This window comes from Cricetulus griseus, chromosome 2 (assembly GCF_003668045.3).
Source record: "Cricetulus griseus strain 17A/GY chromosome 2, alternate assembly CriGri-PICRH-1.0, whole genome shotgun sequence".
Lineage (NCBI taxonomy): Eukaryota > Metazoa > Chordata > Mammalia > Rodentia > Cricetidae > Cricetulus > Cricetulus griseus.
Genome location: NC_048595.1, coordinates 298,201,401 through 298,221,406, shown reverse-complemented (window position 1 = coordinate 298,221,406; position 20,006 = coordinate 298,201,401). Strand labels below are relative to the sequence as shown.

The following is a 20,006-nucleotide window of genomic DNA, read 5'->3' as shown; positions in this document are numbered from 1 at the left end:
CATTACTTATTCAGTGTACACCATCAGGAGATAAATACAACTGTTAGAATAGGAAATGCCAAGGGTAATTCAACTACTGAAGTGTAAGTGTGGTATAACTGATTCGCCATGACATACAATTTTCTAAAAGCAATTCTGTTAGAAGGCAATACATGAGTGCATAAATGATTTATACTCTTGTGAACCATAGTTATTATTCAGTATTTTATTTTTGAAAATATATGTACTCTATACTATTATGTTTATTCTCTAGAGTATAATAAAAACATAATTGAATTTGATGAAAAATAGACTTGATTCTAAATGTAGTATGCAGCACATACAGCTACTTCCTTCTTCTATCCCTGGTGAAGATCAATGGTCACTTGAGGCTATAGGTTCATTTTTAATAGATGGGCAATAAAAGGTTTTTAATGTAAGAATTGTATCCTATACTATGCTTTCTTGTAAAATCAACATCAATTTTAACCTAAATAATAATTTATGAATGAAAAAGTTTTAATCATTATTATACTCTTAAATATGATTTTTTATTGATCAAGTAGAGGAAATAGAGAGCAATTTAGCAAATAATGAAGCAATATATAACAAAAAATATCATTCACTGTCTTGCTTTGCTTTGACAGGGCCAAAGAAATTACTATGGGAGAAGTTGGTATTTAAAAAAATATTTCTATTAAAAATATAAGTTGCTTTGTAATTTAAATGAATAACTTAATCTATTTTATTTAAGGTTCTTTTAATTTCTTTAGGTTAGAAACTCTGTCATATAATACATAATAGAAATGTTACATAAACCAATTATACTAAAATCTCAGTTACTTTATATTACATATCTACACTTAAGAGTATGGTTATGTCATACGCATATTACCTTTAATATATATTTATATTTTATATATTATATACAGACAAAACCAAATTAAAAATAAGAAGTTTAACTTTCCCTATTGAAATGAAAAGAAAATATTTTCCTTAAAGCATTGATCTTAAAAACTCATTTCAAGGTATGTTTGCCTTCTTTTGCATCAGTATCTTACTATGTTAGCCCTAGATATACTTCTATCTGCTGCCTCTCCCTCAATGTACTGGGTTACAGGGATGCGTAACCCTTACTCTAAAAGAATTCCTTTTTCAGGCTTTGTTTACAGCACTTATGACTGGACACCATCATTTTATTTTGATCATTTATCTTCAAATTTAAGTTTATGCCCAAGCAGCAATGCTAACTTCTAAATGTATGAAAATCTAGAGCAGGGCATGCTGGCTCAATCCTTTAATCCCAGCACTTGGGAGGCGAGGCAGGAAGATGTCTGAGTTCAAAACTAGCCTCAAAATCAATAATCAGTATCTTTCAAGAAACTAATGGTATGGAAAAAAACACAATATAAGAGATAATCCTGAATCCAAAAAAGGTAGTTTTTATGTGAATAAAACATGGAGACAATTTAATTTAAGTGATAGCAATAGTTACCTGGTAGCATTTTGTTGCATCTGTTCACCAATGTCACTGAAGATCTGCTTAAATTCCAAATCTCCAGGAAAGGAGTTTAATAGAGATTGTAGGTCAAATGAATTATGAGAATATTCATTTAACCTGTCCATCCTATGAAACAAGAATAAAAACAAGCAAGTTATCACAAACGGAGGGACAGGAGTGGAAACAGCCTACCTCAAGTTGTGATATTGTGCCAAAACTGAGGATTTCCATTTGCAGACAGTGAAATAGAGGAGTTCGAGAACAAGGGTATTATAAAGCACATTAATTTTTGTTATTTAAATGTCATAATTTTCAACCTTCTCTGTGTCTTGAAAGTTAAAAAATGCCCGAGACAGCCCAAGTACCCTTCTGATTTTCTCACATCTGACAGCTGCAGAACAAATCACAGCCATTGCAGTTATTCTTGAGGGGTTGCACAGACACCGCTGAGTACCCCATCCTTGTCACCACAGACCCAGGAGTTGCACCAAAATTTTTAAAAGTCTTCATCCACCTTAAGCTTACTGCTATGTGGAAAAACAAATATATTTTTCTGGGAGCTTCCTAGCATCCCTTTGACAACCATATTATTCTTCCTTAAGACACATGCATAGGAACCCACAGAGACTGTGACAGCATACATGGGGTCCCATCACTGAGAGGAGAACACAAATCCCATCCCCGACCCAGAAGCTGGCTTCAATTTATCCATTAGCAAAGGGAAAAATAGTTTCTCCAAGAGAGTCTCATTATGTGTACAAACCAGACTTAAGGGCAGGCCCCATGCCAAGCAGTAGAAGGTCAACATGAAATAAACTAAATAGTATTTTCAAGATTTTTGTCTCATAATGCATTGTCGGGGCATTTTTTTAGCCGTACATGTCTTTTGTTTATATTTTTTGTTTCTGGTTTTGGGGTTTTATGGGATTTCTGTGTCTAAATGTGGGTGTCTCCAGAGGCATCTGTATGTGTTTCTCATGCTTTTTCTTCGACTCTTTTGTTTGTCTGCTTGTTTGTTCTATTCTTGTTTGGATTTATTTTATCTTGTTTTTAATTTATTTAGATGCATGCTTGATTTCTAATAAGAGAAAAATAAAGAGAGTGGATTGGGATTGTGGGGAGGTGGAGAGTATCTGAGAGGAATTGGGTGAGAGGAAACTGTAATCAGAATATATTGTGTAGAAAAAATCCATTTTCAATAAAAAAGGCACATTCATTTTCTCACTATCAACATTTTAACCATTCAATCATTATACAAACTTCATCACATGTTTGATATGAAATATGCACTGTGATAGGGCTTGGGATGTAGCTGTAATATGTTAATTTCCTTGCGGTGAAGAAATTATTGTTTTAGCAAGGAAAATCATTTTAGTTTAAAACATGAAGATATATACTTCATAAAAGATTGCATTATAAGAAAAAGTGCTATAAATCAAGTTAAGATTAGAAATGGGTTAGGTTAAAAGTCACAGTTGGGGGACAGTGGTGGTACACACCTTTATTCCCAGCACTCAGAAGGCAGAGACAGGCAGTCCTCTGTGGTCTACAAAGCAAGTTCTAGGATAGGCTCCAAAGCTACACAAAGAAACCCTGTTTCAAGAAACCAACACCAACAAAAAAATTTACAGAGTTGGGATAAGGTGTGAACTATTTGAATTAGAAGTATCAATTCAGATTTGTAAAGAAGTGGCCTCTGTCTAGATGAAAAAGCTGTCAAAGAAGCAAGGGGAGAGAAAAAAAATGGTTTCTTATTTACTTTGCTCAAAAAATATAAATAACATCTGTTCAGATTTCTCTGATGAGAACTAGTCATATGACCCAATTTGGAAGCAGATGTAGCTAAGAAATGCTGTCATTTGGCTGTGGAGATAATTCCAGGAAACTCCTCACTATGGGTTTAGATCTTTTTTTTTTTTTTTTTTTTTTGGTTTTTCGAGACAGGGTTTCTCTGTGACTTTGGAGCCTGTTCTGGAACTAGCTCTTGTAGACCAGGCTGGTCTCGAACTCGCTGCCATTCCCCAAGCACACAAATGCTAAAGACTTGGTTGTCAGACTAGTAATATTAAAAGATGGTGGAATGTTTAGGTGAAACATAGTGGGAGGAAGTTAAGTCATTGCGGGTATGCCATTAAAGGGAATATTGAGACACCTCTATAAATTGACCCTTTCTCGATGCCTCCCAGGTCCCATACAGTGAATGGCTTTGCTTCACTGACATGGTATCCATGATGATGGTCTGCCTTATCACAGGCCCAAAAACAACAGGGCCAGCTGAAAGAATAAAAACTATAAGCCAAAATAACTTTTCCTTGTAACCTAACCAAGAACTCTGTCATAGTCATTGAAAGCTGACAAACAGATGGAGATCTTTGTCATCTTGCCTTCTGCCAGTGCAGTGCTTCTGGTTAACTCAATACTTCTCTTATAATGTAATTTTTTTTTTCAAATCCCAGCTTCTTAAACTACAGGCCACATAATTGAATGTGGAGGATCTTGAAAAACTGGCAGAAGTAAAAGGTGTTAGCATTCAGACATCTGTTCTGATCTGCCCTTGGAGTCCTGACAGGATATGTCCTCAGCTGCAACCACAAAGAGCATCTCCTATGCACATTCACTATGTTCCCTCTGCCTCTCTGCCTGTCTTTCTGTCTCCTCACCCCAAGCCCCGCCTCTCTCTTCTCTTCTGCTGCTCCTGTCTGAGGCCGGACTCCCACCCACCTTTTTCATTCCCCTTCCCCTAATAAAAAACCCTCCATGTGAGCTCTGTTGCATGGTGTCTTTCTCTCACCCAACACTTTTTAAATTACAACAAAAGGATTCTGACCAAACATGAACTTAAAATCAAATGTATAATGCAGTCAGGATATTTCTGGCAGCATTTGCCTATGTTGCATTTCCACTTTGGTTTTAAAGATATGATATGCTTCTTGCACCATGCATGCATGCCAGTGTAACACCCAAGATAAATGAACAACCCTGAAACACTACAGCACAGATTCAAGATTATTGTTATGAACTGCAGTGGTCTCACTGTGCATACAAAGTTCTCTTCTCTTACAGAAACTAAATGGCTTATGTACAAAAAACAAAAAAAACTAATTTTAGTACTTCCCTATTGTTCTTCCTTAGCATATACAATACAACTCAGCAAAACCTTGTATTGTATTGTGTTAGATATTTTATTTTAAAATTGTTGTTTGAGAGACAGCAAAATGTCTCGGTAGGAAAATGCTCACACTGAGTCGGCTGACCTGCACTCTCAAGATAGGAGAGAACCAATTCCTGCAAGCTGTCTGTTGACCTTCACTTTCATGCCAAAACACACACACACACACACACACACACACACACACACACACACACACACACACACACACTAAAACAGATATACAAAATAATAACCTTTTGAGTTGCTGACTTGAATTTTTAAAAAATTGTCACATGAAATTTGGTTTGGGATTAGGACAAAATTTACAACAGTCTCTTAAGTAGCACAAAGCATCTGCCTCCCATTTTGTAATGTGTATTTATGTGATATTATATGCTTACATGAATCAGTTATATATCCCCCTGCATATATATACATGAAGGAAGCTAAGTTAGCACTGCAGTGAGATTCAGAAAAGGGAAGATATATAGCTAACTGAGATACTCATCCAGAGATGAGTACATAAGGAATAAAAGCATTTAGCTGTAAAGAGAAATGCAAATACAGCAATTGAAGGAATGTGGGTAGAATGGGCAATCAATAATGATCCCCAGTTAAGCAAAACAATCAAAATTTGTCTTCTAAATGTGGAGATGGTATTTTTAAAGAGACATGAAAGTAGAAGATGGAAGGTTTGGGAAAACATGTAGGGATCAACAAGAAGAGGAAGAGGGTACAAGAGAAGGACTGGAAGGCTAAGTATCATCAGGCTAGTGAAACTTTGGATTGAGTACAATTTATGCGTGTTAACAAAGATGGAAAAAGGGAGTACCCTTGACACTACAAAACAAAACAAAAACCACTGTAGAATCTTTTAAAATAGCATTGAGCCAAAGTAGTAATATACTAAGTTCTTATTTGACATATAAATACTTTGAAATGCTTATAATGGAAAAGTAAATGAAAAATTAAATAATATGAAGTCATAAGCCTAGTTAGAACACATTACCAAAACCAATCCTAAAGAAAATAAAATATAGTGAGTATATGTCTTACTTAGCTATAATCAGTTTCTTTTTTTGGTGTATAAAACTATTAATCTTAACTGATTATTGTATTTATAGCATTTAAAGAGTATAAAACTTATTTTAAATTAAAATATATTTGGGCATATAATGAACACTAGCTTAATTTTGAGCATTTCTTTCCTAATCTTACATACAAATGATTGATCATTAATGAACAAATTCAAAATATTAAATTACTAAGACTTGAGGATTTAGCATATTACTAAGATTTATGGATTTAGCATTTAGTTTTGACTATGTAGAACCAAATTTTAAGAACTGTGACATGTCGTCACATTTGATAAGAGCTAGTGAGTTGGAAATAGACAGTTGACAAGTAAAATAAGGCTTATAGTTACAGTCTCCATCTCAAGCCAGCTCTGTTATGCTTCTGATACGTGCTAAGCTTCATTGCAATTTAAGGGCATTTTATGCAAAATTACAAAAACTTGTCAACCATAAAACCCCAAAAGAAGATACTTCCAAAAGAATAGAACTGTGATTTCTGATACCAATACAAACTAAAAGATAATGTTTTGCTTAAGTCAGAATATTTCAGATAAAATAATGAGCAGAGTGGGTAATGATTATGGAATTGATAATGCTATGAAGAGCTACATAAATTTATAGTCTATTAAGTATTGTGAGAGAGTAATATTTTTATGAACTTAAGTATATCCTTTCAAATTTCCGAGCTTGGCAGTTGAGCAGGCTGGCTGCTCTTAGAGAGGATCCAGGTTTGTTTCCCAGCATCCACAGAGTGGCTCACAACCATCTGTACATCCAGGTCTAGGAGACGCAAAACAGTTTTCTGGCTTATTTAGGCAACAAGCATGCAGGTGGTGCACAGAAAAATATGTAGGTTAAAAAAATACATATAAAATAAAATATCTTTTAAAATATTGGCAAATTTCATCTTACTACAATAAGAACAAAGTGATAATAATGTTCTATGCAGTACATTTAATAATAGAAGCCTAAATTGGATTAAATACATTTCTATTCTTTTGCTAGGTCAATGGCAGATTGGTTTTATTCTCTTTTAGAGAGAAAAGCTTGCTCTGCAGTCCAGGTTCCTTGGAACTTGTTATGTTGCCCAGATTGCCCTTAAACTTGCTATGTAGCTCAGGTTGGCCTTGATCTCAGTATTCTAAGAGTTGGTGTATACCCATGCAAGGGCAGATGCTTTTTTTATTATTATTATTTAACCATTTACAATGCTATATGAGTCCTATAAAAATGTCTATTATTCATACTAAATGGGACCAAACACTTGAAGGGAGGACTTAATTTTGAAGATTACTCTCACTTAGTTGTCTTACATTCTAAAAGTAGAAATCTTGAGTCATCTAGTGACAGATTATTTGTTTAGCGTATAAAGGATTCTCTTCTAAATAAAGAAAAACATTGACTTAATCCTAGTCCTTTATTCCAAAATGAAAACCATTTTCTTAACTTTTAAAATTACTATTTTACATTAAGTTTGTTTACGAATTTTCATAAAGGTGTATATTGCATGTTGAAAACCTCCATATCACTTTAAAACTTAGGAGAAAAAGGGATAATGAGTGAGGCTTACAGCCTATGACAGAGCTTTCATCTGTTTATGATATATCATATCATATGTTTCTGTGCTTATTCTTATTGGCTTGTCATCAAGGAAACAACAGCAATTTGACATAAGAAAGAACAAAACATCTTTTGCTATTTAATGATACATTGAAGATAGAAAGTATAACTTTTCAAAGTATAATAACTTTTTGAATTGCCATTCTATAATACTGCTTTTAAATTTTCATTTGATATAACCATTTTTCTATAATTTAAAATAGCAGTGCTTATTATTTCAAGCAAGAATTAACAGTCATTCAATATTAATTATTGCCTTTTAAAACTGTTAGAGTTAAGCTTGAAGAATTAATTATAACTAAGCCAAACATGTACAGATCAAGTTTTAGCTCTGGAAGAATTATAACAATTCCCACAGTGACTCTAAGAAAATATGAGCATACTATGAACAACCCAGAAAATGTTGCAATAAAACAACAGGACATGCCATAAACAACCTAAAGAAAGCTCACAGAATAATTTTGAATCTCATTTGTCCTTTACCATGTATTAAAATAATAAATGCTCCTCTAGGTTACACTCTTTTTCTTTTAACACATACAATGACAAGAATTCTTATTTTACCTTTCTTTTTTGTTTCTTCTCTAAAACTACAAAGGCCACTTCTTATGAGAAATCAGTATGTTGTTAAAAGGAGGGAATGAGGACAGAAAAGTAGACAATTGGGAGGAATCCAGGTGGAAACTGACTAGGAAAAGGAGAAACATGGCAGCCTTGTAATTTCTCCTCTGTGCAAAAGCACAGTTAGAAGGTTCACAGATCCATGGTAAGATTGGGAAACAAATTTGCCCACAGGATCTAGCCGACATAAAATCCTACCATTCAGTATCCATGTCAAAAGAAGAATTACAATTGTTAATGAACACCGTAGGCTAATGTATTGTGTATAACTGAAAATATATTTCAAATCTTACATTACACTAACTTTGAATATCATTAGACCAACATCATAGGTTGAGTCCTGGTTCTGCCAATTGCCACATGATGTTGTGAGTCATTCCGGCTCTGGAAAGGGAAAAAGTTCATACATAGATTTTAGAAACTGCAAGGCTCCATTGTATTCTGCTAACTGGGGAAAGGACACATTTTTGAAAGCCCCAAATACATTTTTTCACTAGACCCAACTCGTTTGTTCTTTGATATCATTTTTCTCTTGAATTCTTGATTTATTTACTTGCTTTGATGAGACAAGTCTCATTCTGTTGCTTACAAGGGCCGAGAACTCCTGGGCTCACATGACACAAGCCTTAGCTTAAGGAGCTGAGGCTTCAGGAATTTACTTCTGTGCCCTGATAGCCACTTTCAACTCTCTTTCTCCTTTCTGAGCCCTGCTATATAGAAAGCAGAAATAGAACCAGAGCTTATCAAACATAGTAACGGAAAAAGTAAGGAAGCAAGACCCCCTTTCATTTTAATAGGTAGATTCTCCATACTCTTCCAGCATTTCAGTTCTCCAAATACTGTATCCAGGTGTCTGAGTTTCCTTGACTTGGCAGGCTGCTCCCTCAACGTAATTATGTGAAGTCAACTGAATTTCAGCAGGCCTACCTACAAAAAGGGAGGACCTCAAAGAGCCTCATCTGCACAAGTCATCATGTATCCTTCATCTATTTTTACTTAAACCATTCTTTCTATTGCTGGTTTAGCCGTGTTGCTGGTTTGTTAAAATAGAAAAATTAAACTCTGAATAGGTTACCGTGCTTAAACCTGGGACAGCTTTTCCTTTTGGTCTGGCTATTTTTTAATTTCCCAATTAGTCACAAAGTATCCTTATACTCTCAAAGCTCACATACGGGTCAGGAATTGCTAAGTGTCTCAAATACAGGAACTCATTGAATTTTGACATATTCTCATGGGATGAGTATTATTATAATTCCCAGATTAAAGATGTGTAAAAGGAGGCACAGAAAAGTTCGTGACATGGACAAGGTCACAAGAAGTGGATACTCTGGGATTCAGACTGTTTTAAAGAATGAAACATAGTGTTCTAAAGAACCTCAGGCTTTTAAATAATTATTATAACTCCTATGTGTTTCTTTTCTGCCACACACATTTGACAGCTTCCCCTAGACTAAAACTATTATAAATGTCCTTTATCATAAAATCTATAAAACTACAATTTTTTAAATGAAGTCACAACAAACAAACAAACAAGTCCCTTTAAAGGCCAGATTACCCCTAGGAATTATAGAACTGTTCCAGTTCTTTTCCTTTCTTTAAAGAGTGGTAGCTGATATGTCTAATGTTGTAGCCTCCTCACAACATGGATGATTCAAATGAACATCAATTTGTTGAGTCAACTGAAATATATATATTGGAACCTTATATTGGAAAATAAACAACATGGGGCGTTGGGGCAGCGCTCCGGAGGCAGAGGCAGGCGGATCTCTGTGAGTTCGAGGCCAGCCTGGTCTCGAGAGCGAGTGCCAGAACAACAACAACAACAAAAAAAAAAAAAAAAAAAGAAAAAAGAAAAAAGAAAAAAGAAAAGAAAAAGAAAAAAAAAGAAAGAAAGAAAAGAATGCTGAGGGCCATGTCTGGGTCCATGGCCCTACCACAGCCAGAGTCTTAGTTGACATCAGTGGCTCCTGATTCCATCAAAGGCAATGCCAGGGGTCTTGGTCGACACCTGGGGCCCTGTTGGTGTCTAAGAGCCACACTGCCACTGGAGCCATACCATTCAGAGTGGCCTGTGCTGCCACCCGGGGCCAAAGTGATGTCTAATCAATCCCTAACTACTGCTGATGATCATGTCTGGGTCCATGGTCCTACCACAGCCAGAGTCTATGTTGATGTCTACAGCCTTTCCACCAAAGGCTACATAGATGCCTGGGATCTAGGCAACATTCTGTGGCCATGTTGACTCCGAAGGGCCATGTCACAGCCAGGGCCACATCAATCCAAGTGGCCCTTGCTACCACCTGGGACCATGGTGACATCCAAGCCCAGGCTTCTACTGAGGACCATGTCTGGGTCCATGGTCCTACCACAGTTGGGTTCTGTGTTGATGTCCATGTCCCATAGTGCCACCAAAAGCTACACAGACCCAGAGTCTGGGTTACAACTTATGACCATGTTGATGTCTGAGGGTCTTGCTGTCACCAGGGCCATGCCAATCTGGTTGCCCTGAGTAGACACAGAATCATGGTGACATCAGGGCTGGGGCTTCTGCAGTGGGCCTGGTCACTATTGTGTACTTGTACCACAAAGCACACCCAGAGCCATAAAGCATAGCCCTGCCAGCTAACTTCGGATTGGTTCCTTGCCACAGGGAGGGTATTTGACCTCCTAGTGACCAGGGCAGGCCCAGTAAGGTCAGACGTGTGCTGCAGCAGCTACATGTCTTTTCTGCAGCCTGCCATGGCTGCCAAATCCCTTCAGGCCATGTCTGATTCTGTGGCCCAATAGCAGCCATGGTCTGGGATGATGTCCATGGCTCCTGTTACCGTAAGTGGTCATAGGAAACATGCTTGTTGAAATCTGAGGGCTGTGCTGAGCCATCCCTCCTCCTCACTGGCTCTGGGATAGCTGGCTCTGCCCCTTGCTGGCCACTACAACAGGAGAGCTAGCCCTCCTCCCCCAAGAGAGAACTGACCCTCCCACTCCCTAGAAAAGGCCCCACCCCTATCATACCTGGGAGAGCTTGCCTGGATAGCATAGGCCTAAGAGGGCTGGCTCTGCCCCTCACCTGAGGTGCACTCCCAGTGACTCAGACCAATCAGCTTAGCTACCACCCACATCCTGGTCCTTGAGTTGGCCCACCCTAACACCTGCCCCATCTATGGCCTGCTGGAGTATATGAAGGGACTAGTTCTGCTGAACAACAGTCATGAGATCTCCATGACTGGGGAGGGAAATCCAAGAGAGGAGTCAATGAGGGCCCAGTGATGGTGGTGTGCCAGAGGCCTTGAAGCAGACCAATGACTCATTACAATGAACATTTTGGGGGTGGGGGTGATTGGACAAAAGTTATTCTGTGTGACATACTGAAGCTTCTGATGCCACTAGGATGAATGGAGAGGTGTTGGAATGATGGAGAATGGAGGTGAGTGTGGTGTCATTTTGTTTATGATCTAACAAATAAAGCTTGCCTGAAGATCAGAGTGCAAAGCTAGCCACACTAGTTAGCTATAGAGGCCAGGCAGTGGTTTAAACACCTTTAATCCCTAGCTCTTGGGAGACAGAGGCAGATGGATCTCTGTTACTTCATGGCTACATGAAATTGATCCAGTCTAAAAGAGAAACAGAGCTCACATAAAGGAGATCCCAGAACTTGGAGTGGCGTGCCTTTAATCCCAGCACTAAGGAGGTGGAGACAGGAAGGGATATGGCTGGGCAGAGAGAGGAATATAAGGCTGGAGAAGACAGAAGCTCAGTGCAATCTGAAGATTCAGTCTGAGGCAGGCAGTCTAAGGCAACAATCTGATGAGTCAATCTGAGGATGCAGTCAGTCTGGAGAAGCAGTCTGAGGACAGGATCACCTCTTTGGTCAAAGCATTGGGAGAGGTAAGAACTCTCTAGTGGCTGGCTGCTTTGCTTTTCTGATCTTTTAGCTTCCCACCCCCTATATCTGACTCTGGGTTTTTATTATTAAGACCAATTAGAATTTGTGCTACAGGGATTTTTTTTTTGCTTGTTTGTTTGGTTTGTTTTGAATTAAATTGGGGGGAGGCATGCTGCAGGGGTGTGGGGCAGATATAAAGGGACCGGGAAATGAGCGGGGCCCGGGGTGCATGATATGAAATTTCCAAAGTGTTAATAAAGGATTATATAAAAAAGAAAAGAAAACCAAAACAGCTCATTATTCCATTCAATTTATTTTCTCTATTTAAAAGTTATTTTGCTGGGTGGTGGTGGGGCACACCTTTAATCCCAGCACTTGGGAAGCAGAGGCTGATTGGGAATGTCCTTCTGTATATTTGTTTCTCTTTCTGGTTGATGAATAAAACACTAATTGGCCACTAGCCAGGCAGAAAGCATAGGCAGGGCTAGCAGACCAGGAGAAGGCTGGGGGGAGGAAGGCAGAGGGAAGCCTCAAGGAGATGCCATGTAGAGACTGAGAAGATAGGACATGCCAGGCATTTTCTGGTAAGATAAGGCCATGTAGAAATACATAGATTAGTAGTTATGGGTTAATAATTAAGAGAGAGCTAGCCAGTAAGAAGCCTAAGCCATTGGCCAAATAGTATATAAATTAATATAAGTCTTTGTGTGTTTATTTGGGGGAAAGCGGCAATGGGACCAGGAGGACAGAAACATCCATCTTCAAGAGGCAGATGGATCTCTGTACGTTTGAGGCCAGTGTAATCTACAGGGTGAATTCCAGGACAGGCTCCAAAGCTACACAGAGAAACCCTGTCTGGAAAAAAATTATTTTTTGAGATTATGATATAATTATACCATTTCTCCCTCCCTTCCTCCCTTCATATACCCTCCCATATACCCTCATTATTTTCTTTCAAATTCATGACCTCATATTGTTGTTACACACATGTATACAAATATATGTGTATACACAGATATTACTAAATGCATAAATATAATTTGTCAATTCTTATCCACACAGTAGATATTCCTTTAAAAACTATCATGTGCTCTGATAACAATTACAAAAGTAGTGATCATTATATATGTTCCAAAATGTCGATCTGAATCTGGTTAAGTATTCATATTAACATATAACAGTCATACAAGATACATTAATGCTTAAAAAAAAAAAGAAAAAAAAAAACAGCTCGAAAAGCCAGGTGTGGTAGCATAGGCCTTTAATTCCAGCACTCAGGAGGGAGAAGCAGATGGATCTCTGTGAGTTCAAGATGAGGATGGTCTACATAGTGAGCTATAGACTAGAGATCCTGCCTCAACTACACCCCCAAAAGACCAAACAAACAAAGAAAACCCTTCACTGTACCCCCTCTACTAACAATTTATATATGTGTGCATATGAAGTAGAAATTGACAGGTGTTATGGGATATTTGCACACTGTGTGAAGATATATTGCTGTGATTGGTTTGATAAAGAGCTAAACAGTCAATAGCTAGGCAGAAGATACAGGCAGGACTTGTGGGCAGAGAGATGAAGTAGGAGATAACGTACAGAGGAGGAGGAGTCACCTAGGAGACATGGGGGTGAAGGTGGGGAAATAAGGAAATCACTAGACCAAAGATAAATGACAAATGGGTGTTTTATTGAGGAACAACTTACACAGATAATAATAAAGAACCTCCCCTCCTTTCTCTGCCCTTCTGATCCAATCCATGACCCAAGAGAGAGAAAGCACAAGACAGCTGGCCCCACCTCATGCTTTCCTCTTTCTGGTTCTGTCCACACCTGAAGCCATGCCCAAAGGGGTGTAGCCACTAACACAAATACACTGGCAAGGCTAGATACCTCTACAGGTGGGAGATGAACATACAGAATGAAAGAAAGGTCAAAAGCCACATGGTAAAATGTAGATTAATAAAATCAGGCTAATTTAAGTTCTAAGGGCTAGTAAAACAAGCCTAAGCTAAGACTGAGCTTTCATAATTAATAAAAGACTCTAGGTGGTTATTTGGAAGCTGGCAGCCCAAAGAAATATCTGACTACAAACCAAGTCAGTCAGAAAGCACACTACAGCTTAGCAAGCAAACAGAATTATCTCTCATAAGATACATAACTCAGTCACTAAAAGTGGCACTGCTGTATTTTTCAATTTACTTCTTTTCCTATGAAATATTTTCATTTTTAACATTTCATTAAATTGTTTAATAAATTATTTAATAAATTTCATTAAATTAAAGTTTCATTTTAATTGTATAATCTTTAATATGCAATCCCAGCTATTTCTGGCTTTAAAAGAAGAGTTAACCAAGATAACATAAAAATACGTTTTATCATTCTTGATTACTCAGATATCTCATAATTTCAAAGTCATAAAATTATTATATATTTTTTCATTAGGACAAATAGTGTTATGAGTTATAGGGATAATGAATTTTCAAGTACAGTAAAATTAATTTAGAAAAGAACATGTCAATTAATATAAAACTTAAGTTGGGGGCACTTTAAAAAAGCAGTTGTACCATGCCACAACTGGGAATAATTCAAAACAGCTTTTGAGACATTAATTACAATTTAAAGGAATTATGTTGTAATAATTAGATAATTAGGATTTGGACATAACACATACTTTGCATGGAAATGGGTGCTTCTAAAGGATTTAGGATATTAAGTGTGGTTCAAAGGTTTAAGAATTTCCCATAAATTATTAATAACATTAATTAGCTGGCCATTCAGAATAATGCCTATTAAATTATTAATAACATTAATTAGCTAGCCATTCAGAATGGTGATATTAAAGCACCAGTACTAGTGTTAATTAGCTTAGCATTCATTAGATGAAAAGGTCTATTTATTTGAGTACTCTTTATGATTTCTAGGGCTTTGATTCATGAATCATCACTAGTTTTATTTCATTGAGTATCACTTCGAACTGATTATGAATGTTTTAAGGTCCCTGTTCTTTAGAAACACACAAACAAAATCTTTGGGAACCTTTCAGTTCATATCCAATCGTTTGTTTGTATCATTTTGGTTTGGTTTGTTTATTTTGTTTTGTTTTAACAGCTATGCATTTCCTACCACGTGCTTTTACCATATCTAAACCTTGAGCAATCTATCTGGTTTTTGCCTCTACTCCTATAACAAAAATGACAGGATATTTTACAGTTCCTGCCATACTTAGTCTACATGGTACTGATGTCTACTTAAAAGTGAAGCAGTCTCTTGTCTTGACAGTTTACTAAACATGCCTTCCTAACTCTCTTCTTGTTTGTTATAGCATTGTTTCACAGGCTCCTTCAAGGATAACCCTTACCAATTAACTTCGTTTTGATCTGACATGAAGAGCCAATATAAAGCGGGTTCTGAAAGACAGCTTGCCTACTCATGACCAACCTCTTCAGTGTCAGACCATCACATATATAATAAATATTATCATATTTATTAGGATGAAGGCAAATATGGGAAATTGCTGGGACATACCTATCTATCTAGCTCTGGCATTCTAAAAGAAAGCACAGGGGTCTTATAGGCTATCGCCCCTAGAGTAGCAGTTCCCGCCCTTGAATTGTTTAGTTTTATTTTCATTTTATGGGATGCACAATAAATCCTCTCAGTGCTCCACTACCAAACAGTGACTTTATTTTTGATGAGCAACAGGGGTTCATATAAGCTAATAAGTCTCTTGATTGCTGCCACCTTTCTTGTCTCTGCCAAAACACATTGATATTCCTTAGGTTTATGATGAACTTTAGGGTGCACTTTTCCCTTTAGAAAATAATTAAACTCAAACACCTCTCAGATTCCCTTCCTACTCCCCTCCCCTAAAGTGGGCCACAGAATATTTCTCTGAAGTAGGTCATGAATCTTCAATTCCAGGGGTGCCTGCCCTGGAACAGGAGGAAAGGAAGCTGCTGACCTCTGAAGTCACAGACACAAAAGCTTCTAGCACCCAGGCTTTGCTCAGCACACCTCGTCTATTGGAGATAAATGGTAACCATTTCCTTATCCTGCTATCATACCAAACTGTCTGTATCTGTCCATAAAGATACAAACTGCCCCATTCCTTCTGCTCTTAGTTTCTGAAAACTCAACTTGTACTACATAATATGAAATTCTCTTTATTGTTAAAGGTATCCATAAATGCGAAACAAATAAAATGTAAGAAAGCAGTGTTCCCTCCATATACCTATTTCTTACTTTAAACACGTTTACTGAGTGTTGGCAGATAAAACTACTGCTGGTTTTGGTAATTTCCCTTTAATAGATTTATTGTGTTTGTCTGCTCTGTTTTTATTTATGTTTTATTTATATTTACAATATTTTCTGCAAAGACTTTTTAAAAATTTATGGTCCTCATTGCATAATTTCTGAAAATCTTAATTCCTCTATTATGGAAGCATCTTTCCCCCTGCTCATTTCATGCTGGAGTTTGCAGTCCTCTTTTTGTTCTACATGCCTTGATTAGGTAACTTTTTTCAATTAGCTTCATCCTGCTGAAAGTCCAAGGACTGAACCTCTGTCTCTAGTCCTTCAACAGGTATTTTTAATCATTTGCACCAAATCTTTGTTCTAGATAGCTGTATAGATATAAATCAACTCAAAGTAATTTCCTAAAGTGACTTCTCTTCCTACCTTACAAGCACATCACCTACATAATGTCTGTCTTTTGCCCTTAATTTGGCATCAAAAATCTATGCAACCTGTTTTTTAATGATCTTAATTAAGAATGGCTTTTATATCACCAATGTGCTGTTTTAAAAGATAAAATACGAAGCAAAATGAATATGCCACAAAGCTGTATGAGGTCCGAATTCTAAAGAATTTGCTATCTGGACAGCTTTAAAAGAAAAAGTCACACAGTTCTGTCTAGAAAAGTCACTGAGTATTCTCAAGGTTCATTTCTCCCCCTGTGTCCTTCCAATGATCCCAAATATAGCTGCTATTTCATGCAGAAAACCAAGGAAGAACTTCACATCTGGTATCACTGATTCATCATACCTCTGGATAAAATAATTACTTGGGTTTCGTTCTCTTTTTCCTTTCTGGCAGAGAGCACAAATACTGTTGGAATCTTCCAAGTGTCTTTTGTTATTCATGCCTGAATTTCTTCCAATAAGGTGATTCTTGATAGCCCCCTAGAAGGTTTCAGAATGGGAACTATCCACCAGAACAAGTGGCTTGGTACTTTCAGCATCCCCTTCTTCTCCTATTGTCTTCAACCTCCAAGGAAGATAAATGCATTTTAAATTGAGTTCAGTCACCCATAGCCAAGGATTTAATCAATCATGTCTATATAATGGCATAGATGTTCAGGGAGCTGTCAAGTTGAATAAGATATCCATGTATTGAGAACACATAGAAACTATGACACAATCCTAAACCTTATTTTATCATAGTTACCCTTTTCATTTGACCATTCCCATGTTGTGTCCTTTTTGATCATTACAAGCTATATTAGTAACTTTTCTCATTGGTTCAACAGATTACCACCTAAAGGAAATTTAGGGGAAGAAAATCCTGACTTTGGATTGAGGGGAGATGGTATGTCCAGGTGGGAAAGCGATGGGGGATAGAACATGAGGTAGTAGATGATATTATATTCAGACCTGGAAAGCAGAGAGAGACAAATGCTGACACTCAGCTCCCCATCTCCTTTGTTTTTATTCAGTTGGGATCCCCAGTCATAGGAGATTATCAACATTCAATCTGGGTCTTCCCTACTTAACTAAATCTTTCTAGAACTGACATCACAGACACACCTGGAAGTGTGCCTCTTAGGTAATTCTTGGGACATTTGTTATTTAGTCTGGGGGAGAATTATAGGAACATTTGTATTTCAATTTGGCTGTTCTGAAGTATGGGTCATCTGGAATTACCACAGATAACATCTGAAAGGAAATTTTTAAAGTTAAAATATAATTGTATCACTTCTCTGCTCCACTTCCCTTCATCCAACCTTTTCTATGAGAGTCCTCTCAAATTACTGACCATTTTTGTTATTGTTACATACTCATACGTGCACACATACACACATGCAGAGGCACAAAGACACTCACACACAAGCATACACATTTACATATGCATAAATATTTAAGTACATCATGCTCACACCATTCAGTGTTACTTATATGCATATAATTTCAGGGCTTATCAATTAGTATATATTGGCTAATCCAATCAGGGGACTCATCCCTGAGGAAAACTATTTCTTCCACTCTTTGAATTCCTTTATTGCCTGTAGTTCTTTGTTTAAGTGTGGGTCCCTGTGAGATTTCCCTATTTGTGTCAACATGTTTATTGTTGTGCTTGTCCAGGTATCATACCATTAAGTAAGGTATCATGGATATAGGTTAAGTCAAGTTAAGCCACTTGGGCTGACAATGCTCCCCGCAAGAGCCATGGAACTTTTAAACAAGAACTCCAGTACCAAGCTTGAAAAAAAAAACCCTTCAACAGATGAGGACAATAATAGAAAACCACTACTAGTTACAACCAAAGAAAACGTGGCAGTGGTGTACTCAGTCCCAGCTGATATGTCTGCAACACAAATCCTGCACCTAAAGGTTCAGAGAACATTGATGAGGAGGGGGCAGAAAGATTCTGAAAGCCAGAGGATCAGGAAATCTGCTGTGAGACTGTGTCTCCTTGAAATAACATCAACTTAGGGAAGTCTTAAAGGGACATGCTGAATTCTAGGCAGTCAATGTTAGGATGGAAATGAACTGAATTGAAGGACACCCAATTTGTGTTGACCTTGCATAAGGGCTAGTTCACAGCATGACCAGTCTCTCTATTTGATAGGTATTTCTTCATATTTATTTATATTTGTCTACTATAACTCTCTTTGATAAAAGGATGTTTTTTATAGAAAATTCTTTTTTTGTTATTTTTTCTTTTTTTGGTTTTTTGGTTTTTTGAGACAGTGTTTCTCTGTGGCTTTGGAGGCTGTCCTGGAACTCCTGGAACTAGCTCTTGTAGACCAGGCTGGTCTCGAACTGACAGAGATCCACCTGCCTCTGCCTCCCGAGTGCTGGGATTAAAGGCATGCGCCACCAATGCCCGGCGTAGAAAATTTTATCTATAGAAGGTATTTATCCTATCATGTAGATTACTTAAAGAAAACATATAACTATAGTAACAGAATTTGTGTATTATGTTTAAACAGAAAAAGGCTATCTACAATTGTGAATTAAATCAATTTGAATTGCTTTAAAAATTTTAAGCATTATTTTTAAATATACCTATAGTGAAAATCAGAATTTAATATCTAAGCTATTGAATAGAAGTTAAAGATAATAGTTTCCATCCATAAATAAATAAAACTAGAAAAAATAACTCCAAGCACTTGTCTGATTTTAATTATGTGATCCACCTCTTTAATAGTCAATATTTTGTTACACAGTCTTGGCAGCTTGGCAAGGATAATTGGAAGGATAATTCACTGATATTTAAAACAAATTAATATGAAGCAACTTGAAAATTTATTTAAAAAGCAATAATTGAAAATCGGTGTTGGATGTCTTCAAGTTAAATCTAAAATTCTTCACTAAACTTGCTTTTTACTTTATTGGCTTCGTAACAGACCCCAACAGTGAATCTATCATATCAACATAGCCATCATGATGCAAGCTACGGGTAATAGAGAGTGTCAGTGTCAATTTTGCTTTCTCACTTTTGCTTCCCTTCACTTCGTCTGATTTTAATAATTCCTGTCAAACCACAAACCGTCCAAATTATGTTCATGACACAGAAGCTTTCAAGGAGCAGACAGAACCTCAACTTTCATTTAGCAACTACAAAAGAAAGCTGTCCAGCTGGACAAATATTATCTCCACACTTGACAATCTCTACAATTGAGCATGCATTTTAATGTGAACTAACCCTGCCAGGAGTTTGATAGGTGCTTCTTGTTTTGTGTAGACTGACTCACAGCATTATCAGACCAATGACTGGAGGTGTGGTGAAAGCATGGCACACAGCATTTACCTGCTGCAAAAGACAAATCACACACCAAAGTTTAGGAATCAAGACCAAACATACAGTTTATATGTGGAGATTGAATATAGAGGGAAACTTCCTATATAAGGACCTTGAATTACTAAATGAACTCTAAATGTATGTAACATACTCTTA

The 20,006-nt window shown here is 37.1% G+C and overlaps 1 protein-coding gene across 5 annotated transcripts in view; it reads right to left on the bottom strand.

Annotated features, from left to right (window-relative positions):
* Positions 1–20,006, bottom strand: part of Kiaa0825 (KIAA0825 ortholog) — a 443,548-nt gene that overhangs the window by 392,052 nt on the left and 31,490 nt on the right. For 3 of the 5 annotated variants that reach the window (XM_027401813.2, XM_035440466.1, XM_027401820.2), the window contains exons 3-4: positions 16,872–17,093; positions 1,475–1,606 (exon numbers count right to left, since the gene is read on the bottom strand). In XM_027401813.2, coding sequence (XP_027257614.1) covers positions 1,475–1,606; positions 16,872–16,969 — 230 coding nt within the window. In that variant the 5' untranslated portion in view covers positions 16,970–17,093. Of the gene's footprint in view, positions 1–1,474; positions 1,610–16,871; positions 17,094–20,006 lie in introns of those variants that run through there. The other 2 variants (XM_027401815.2, XM_027401817.2) reach the window with 2 other exon arrangements.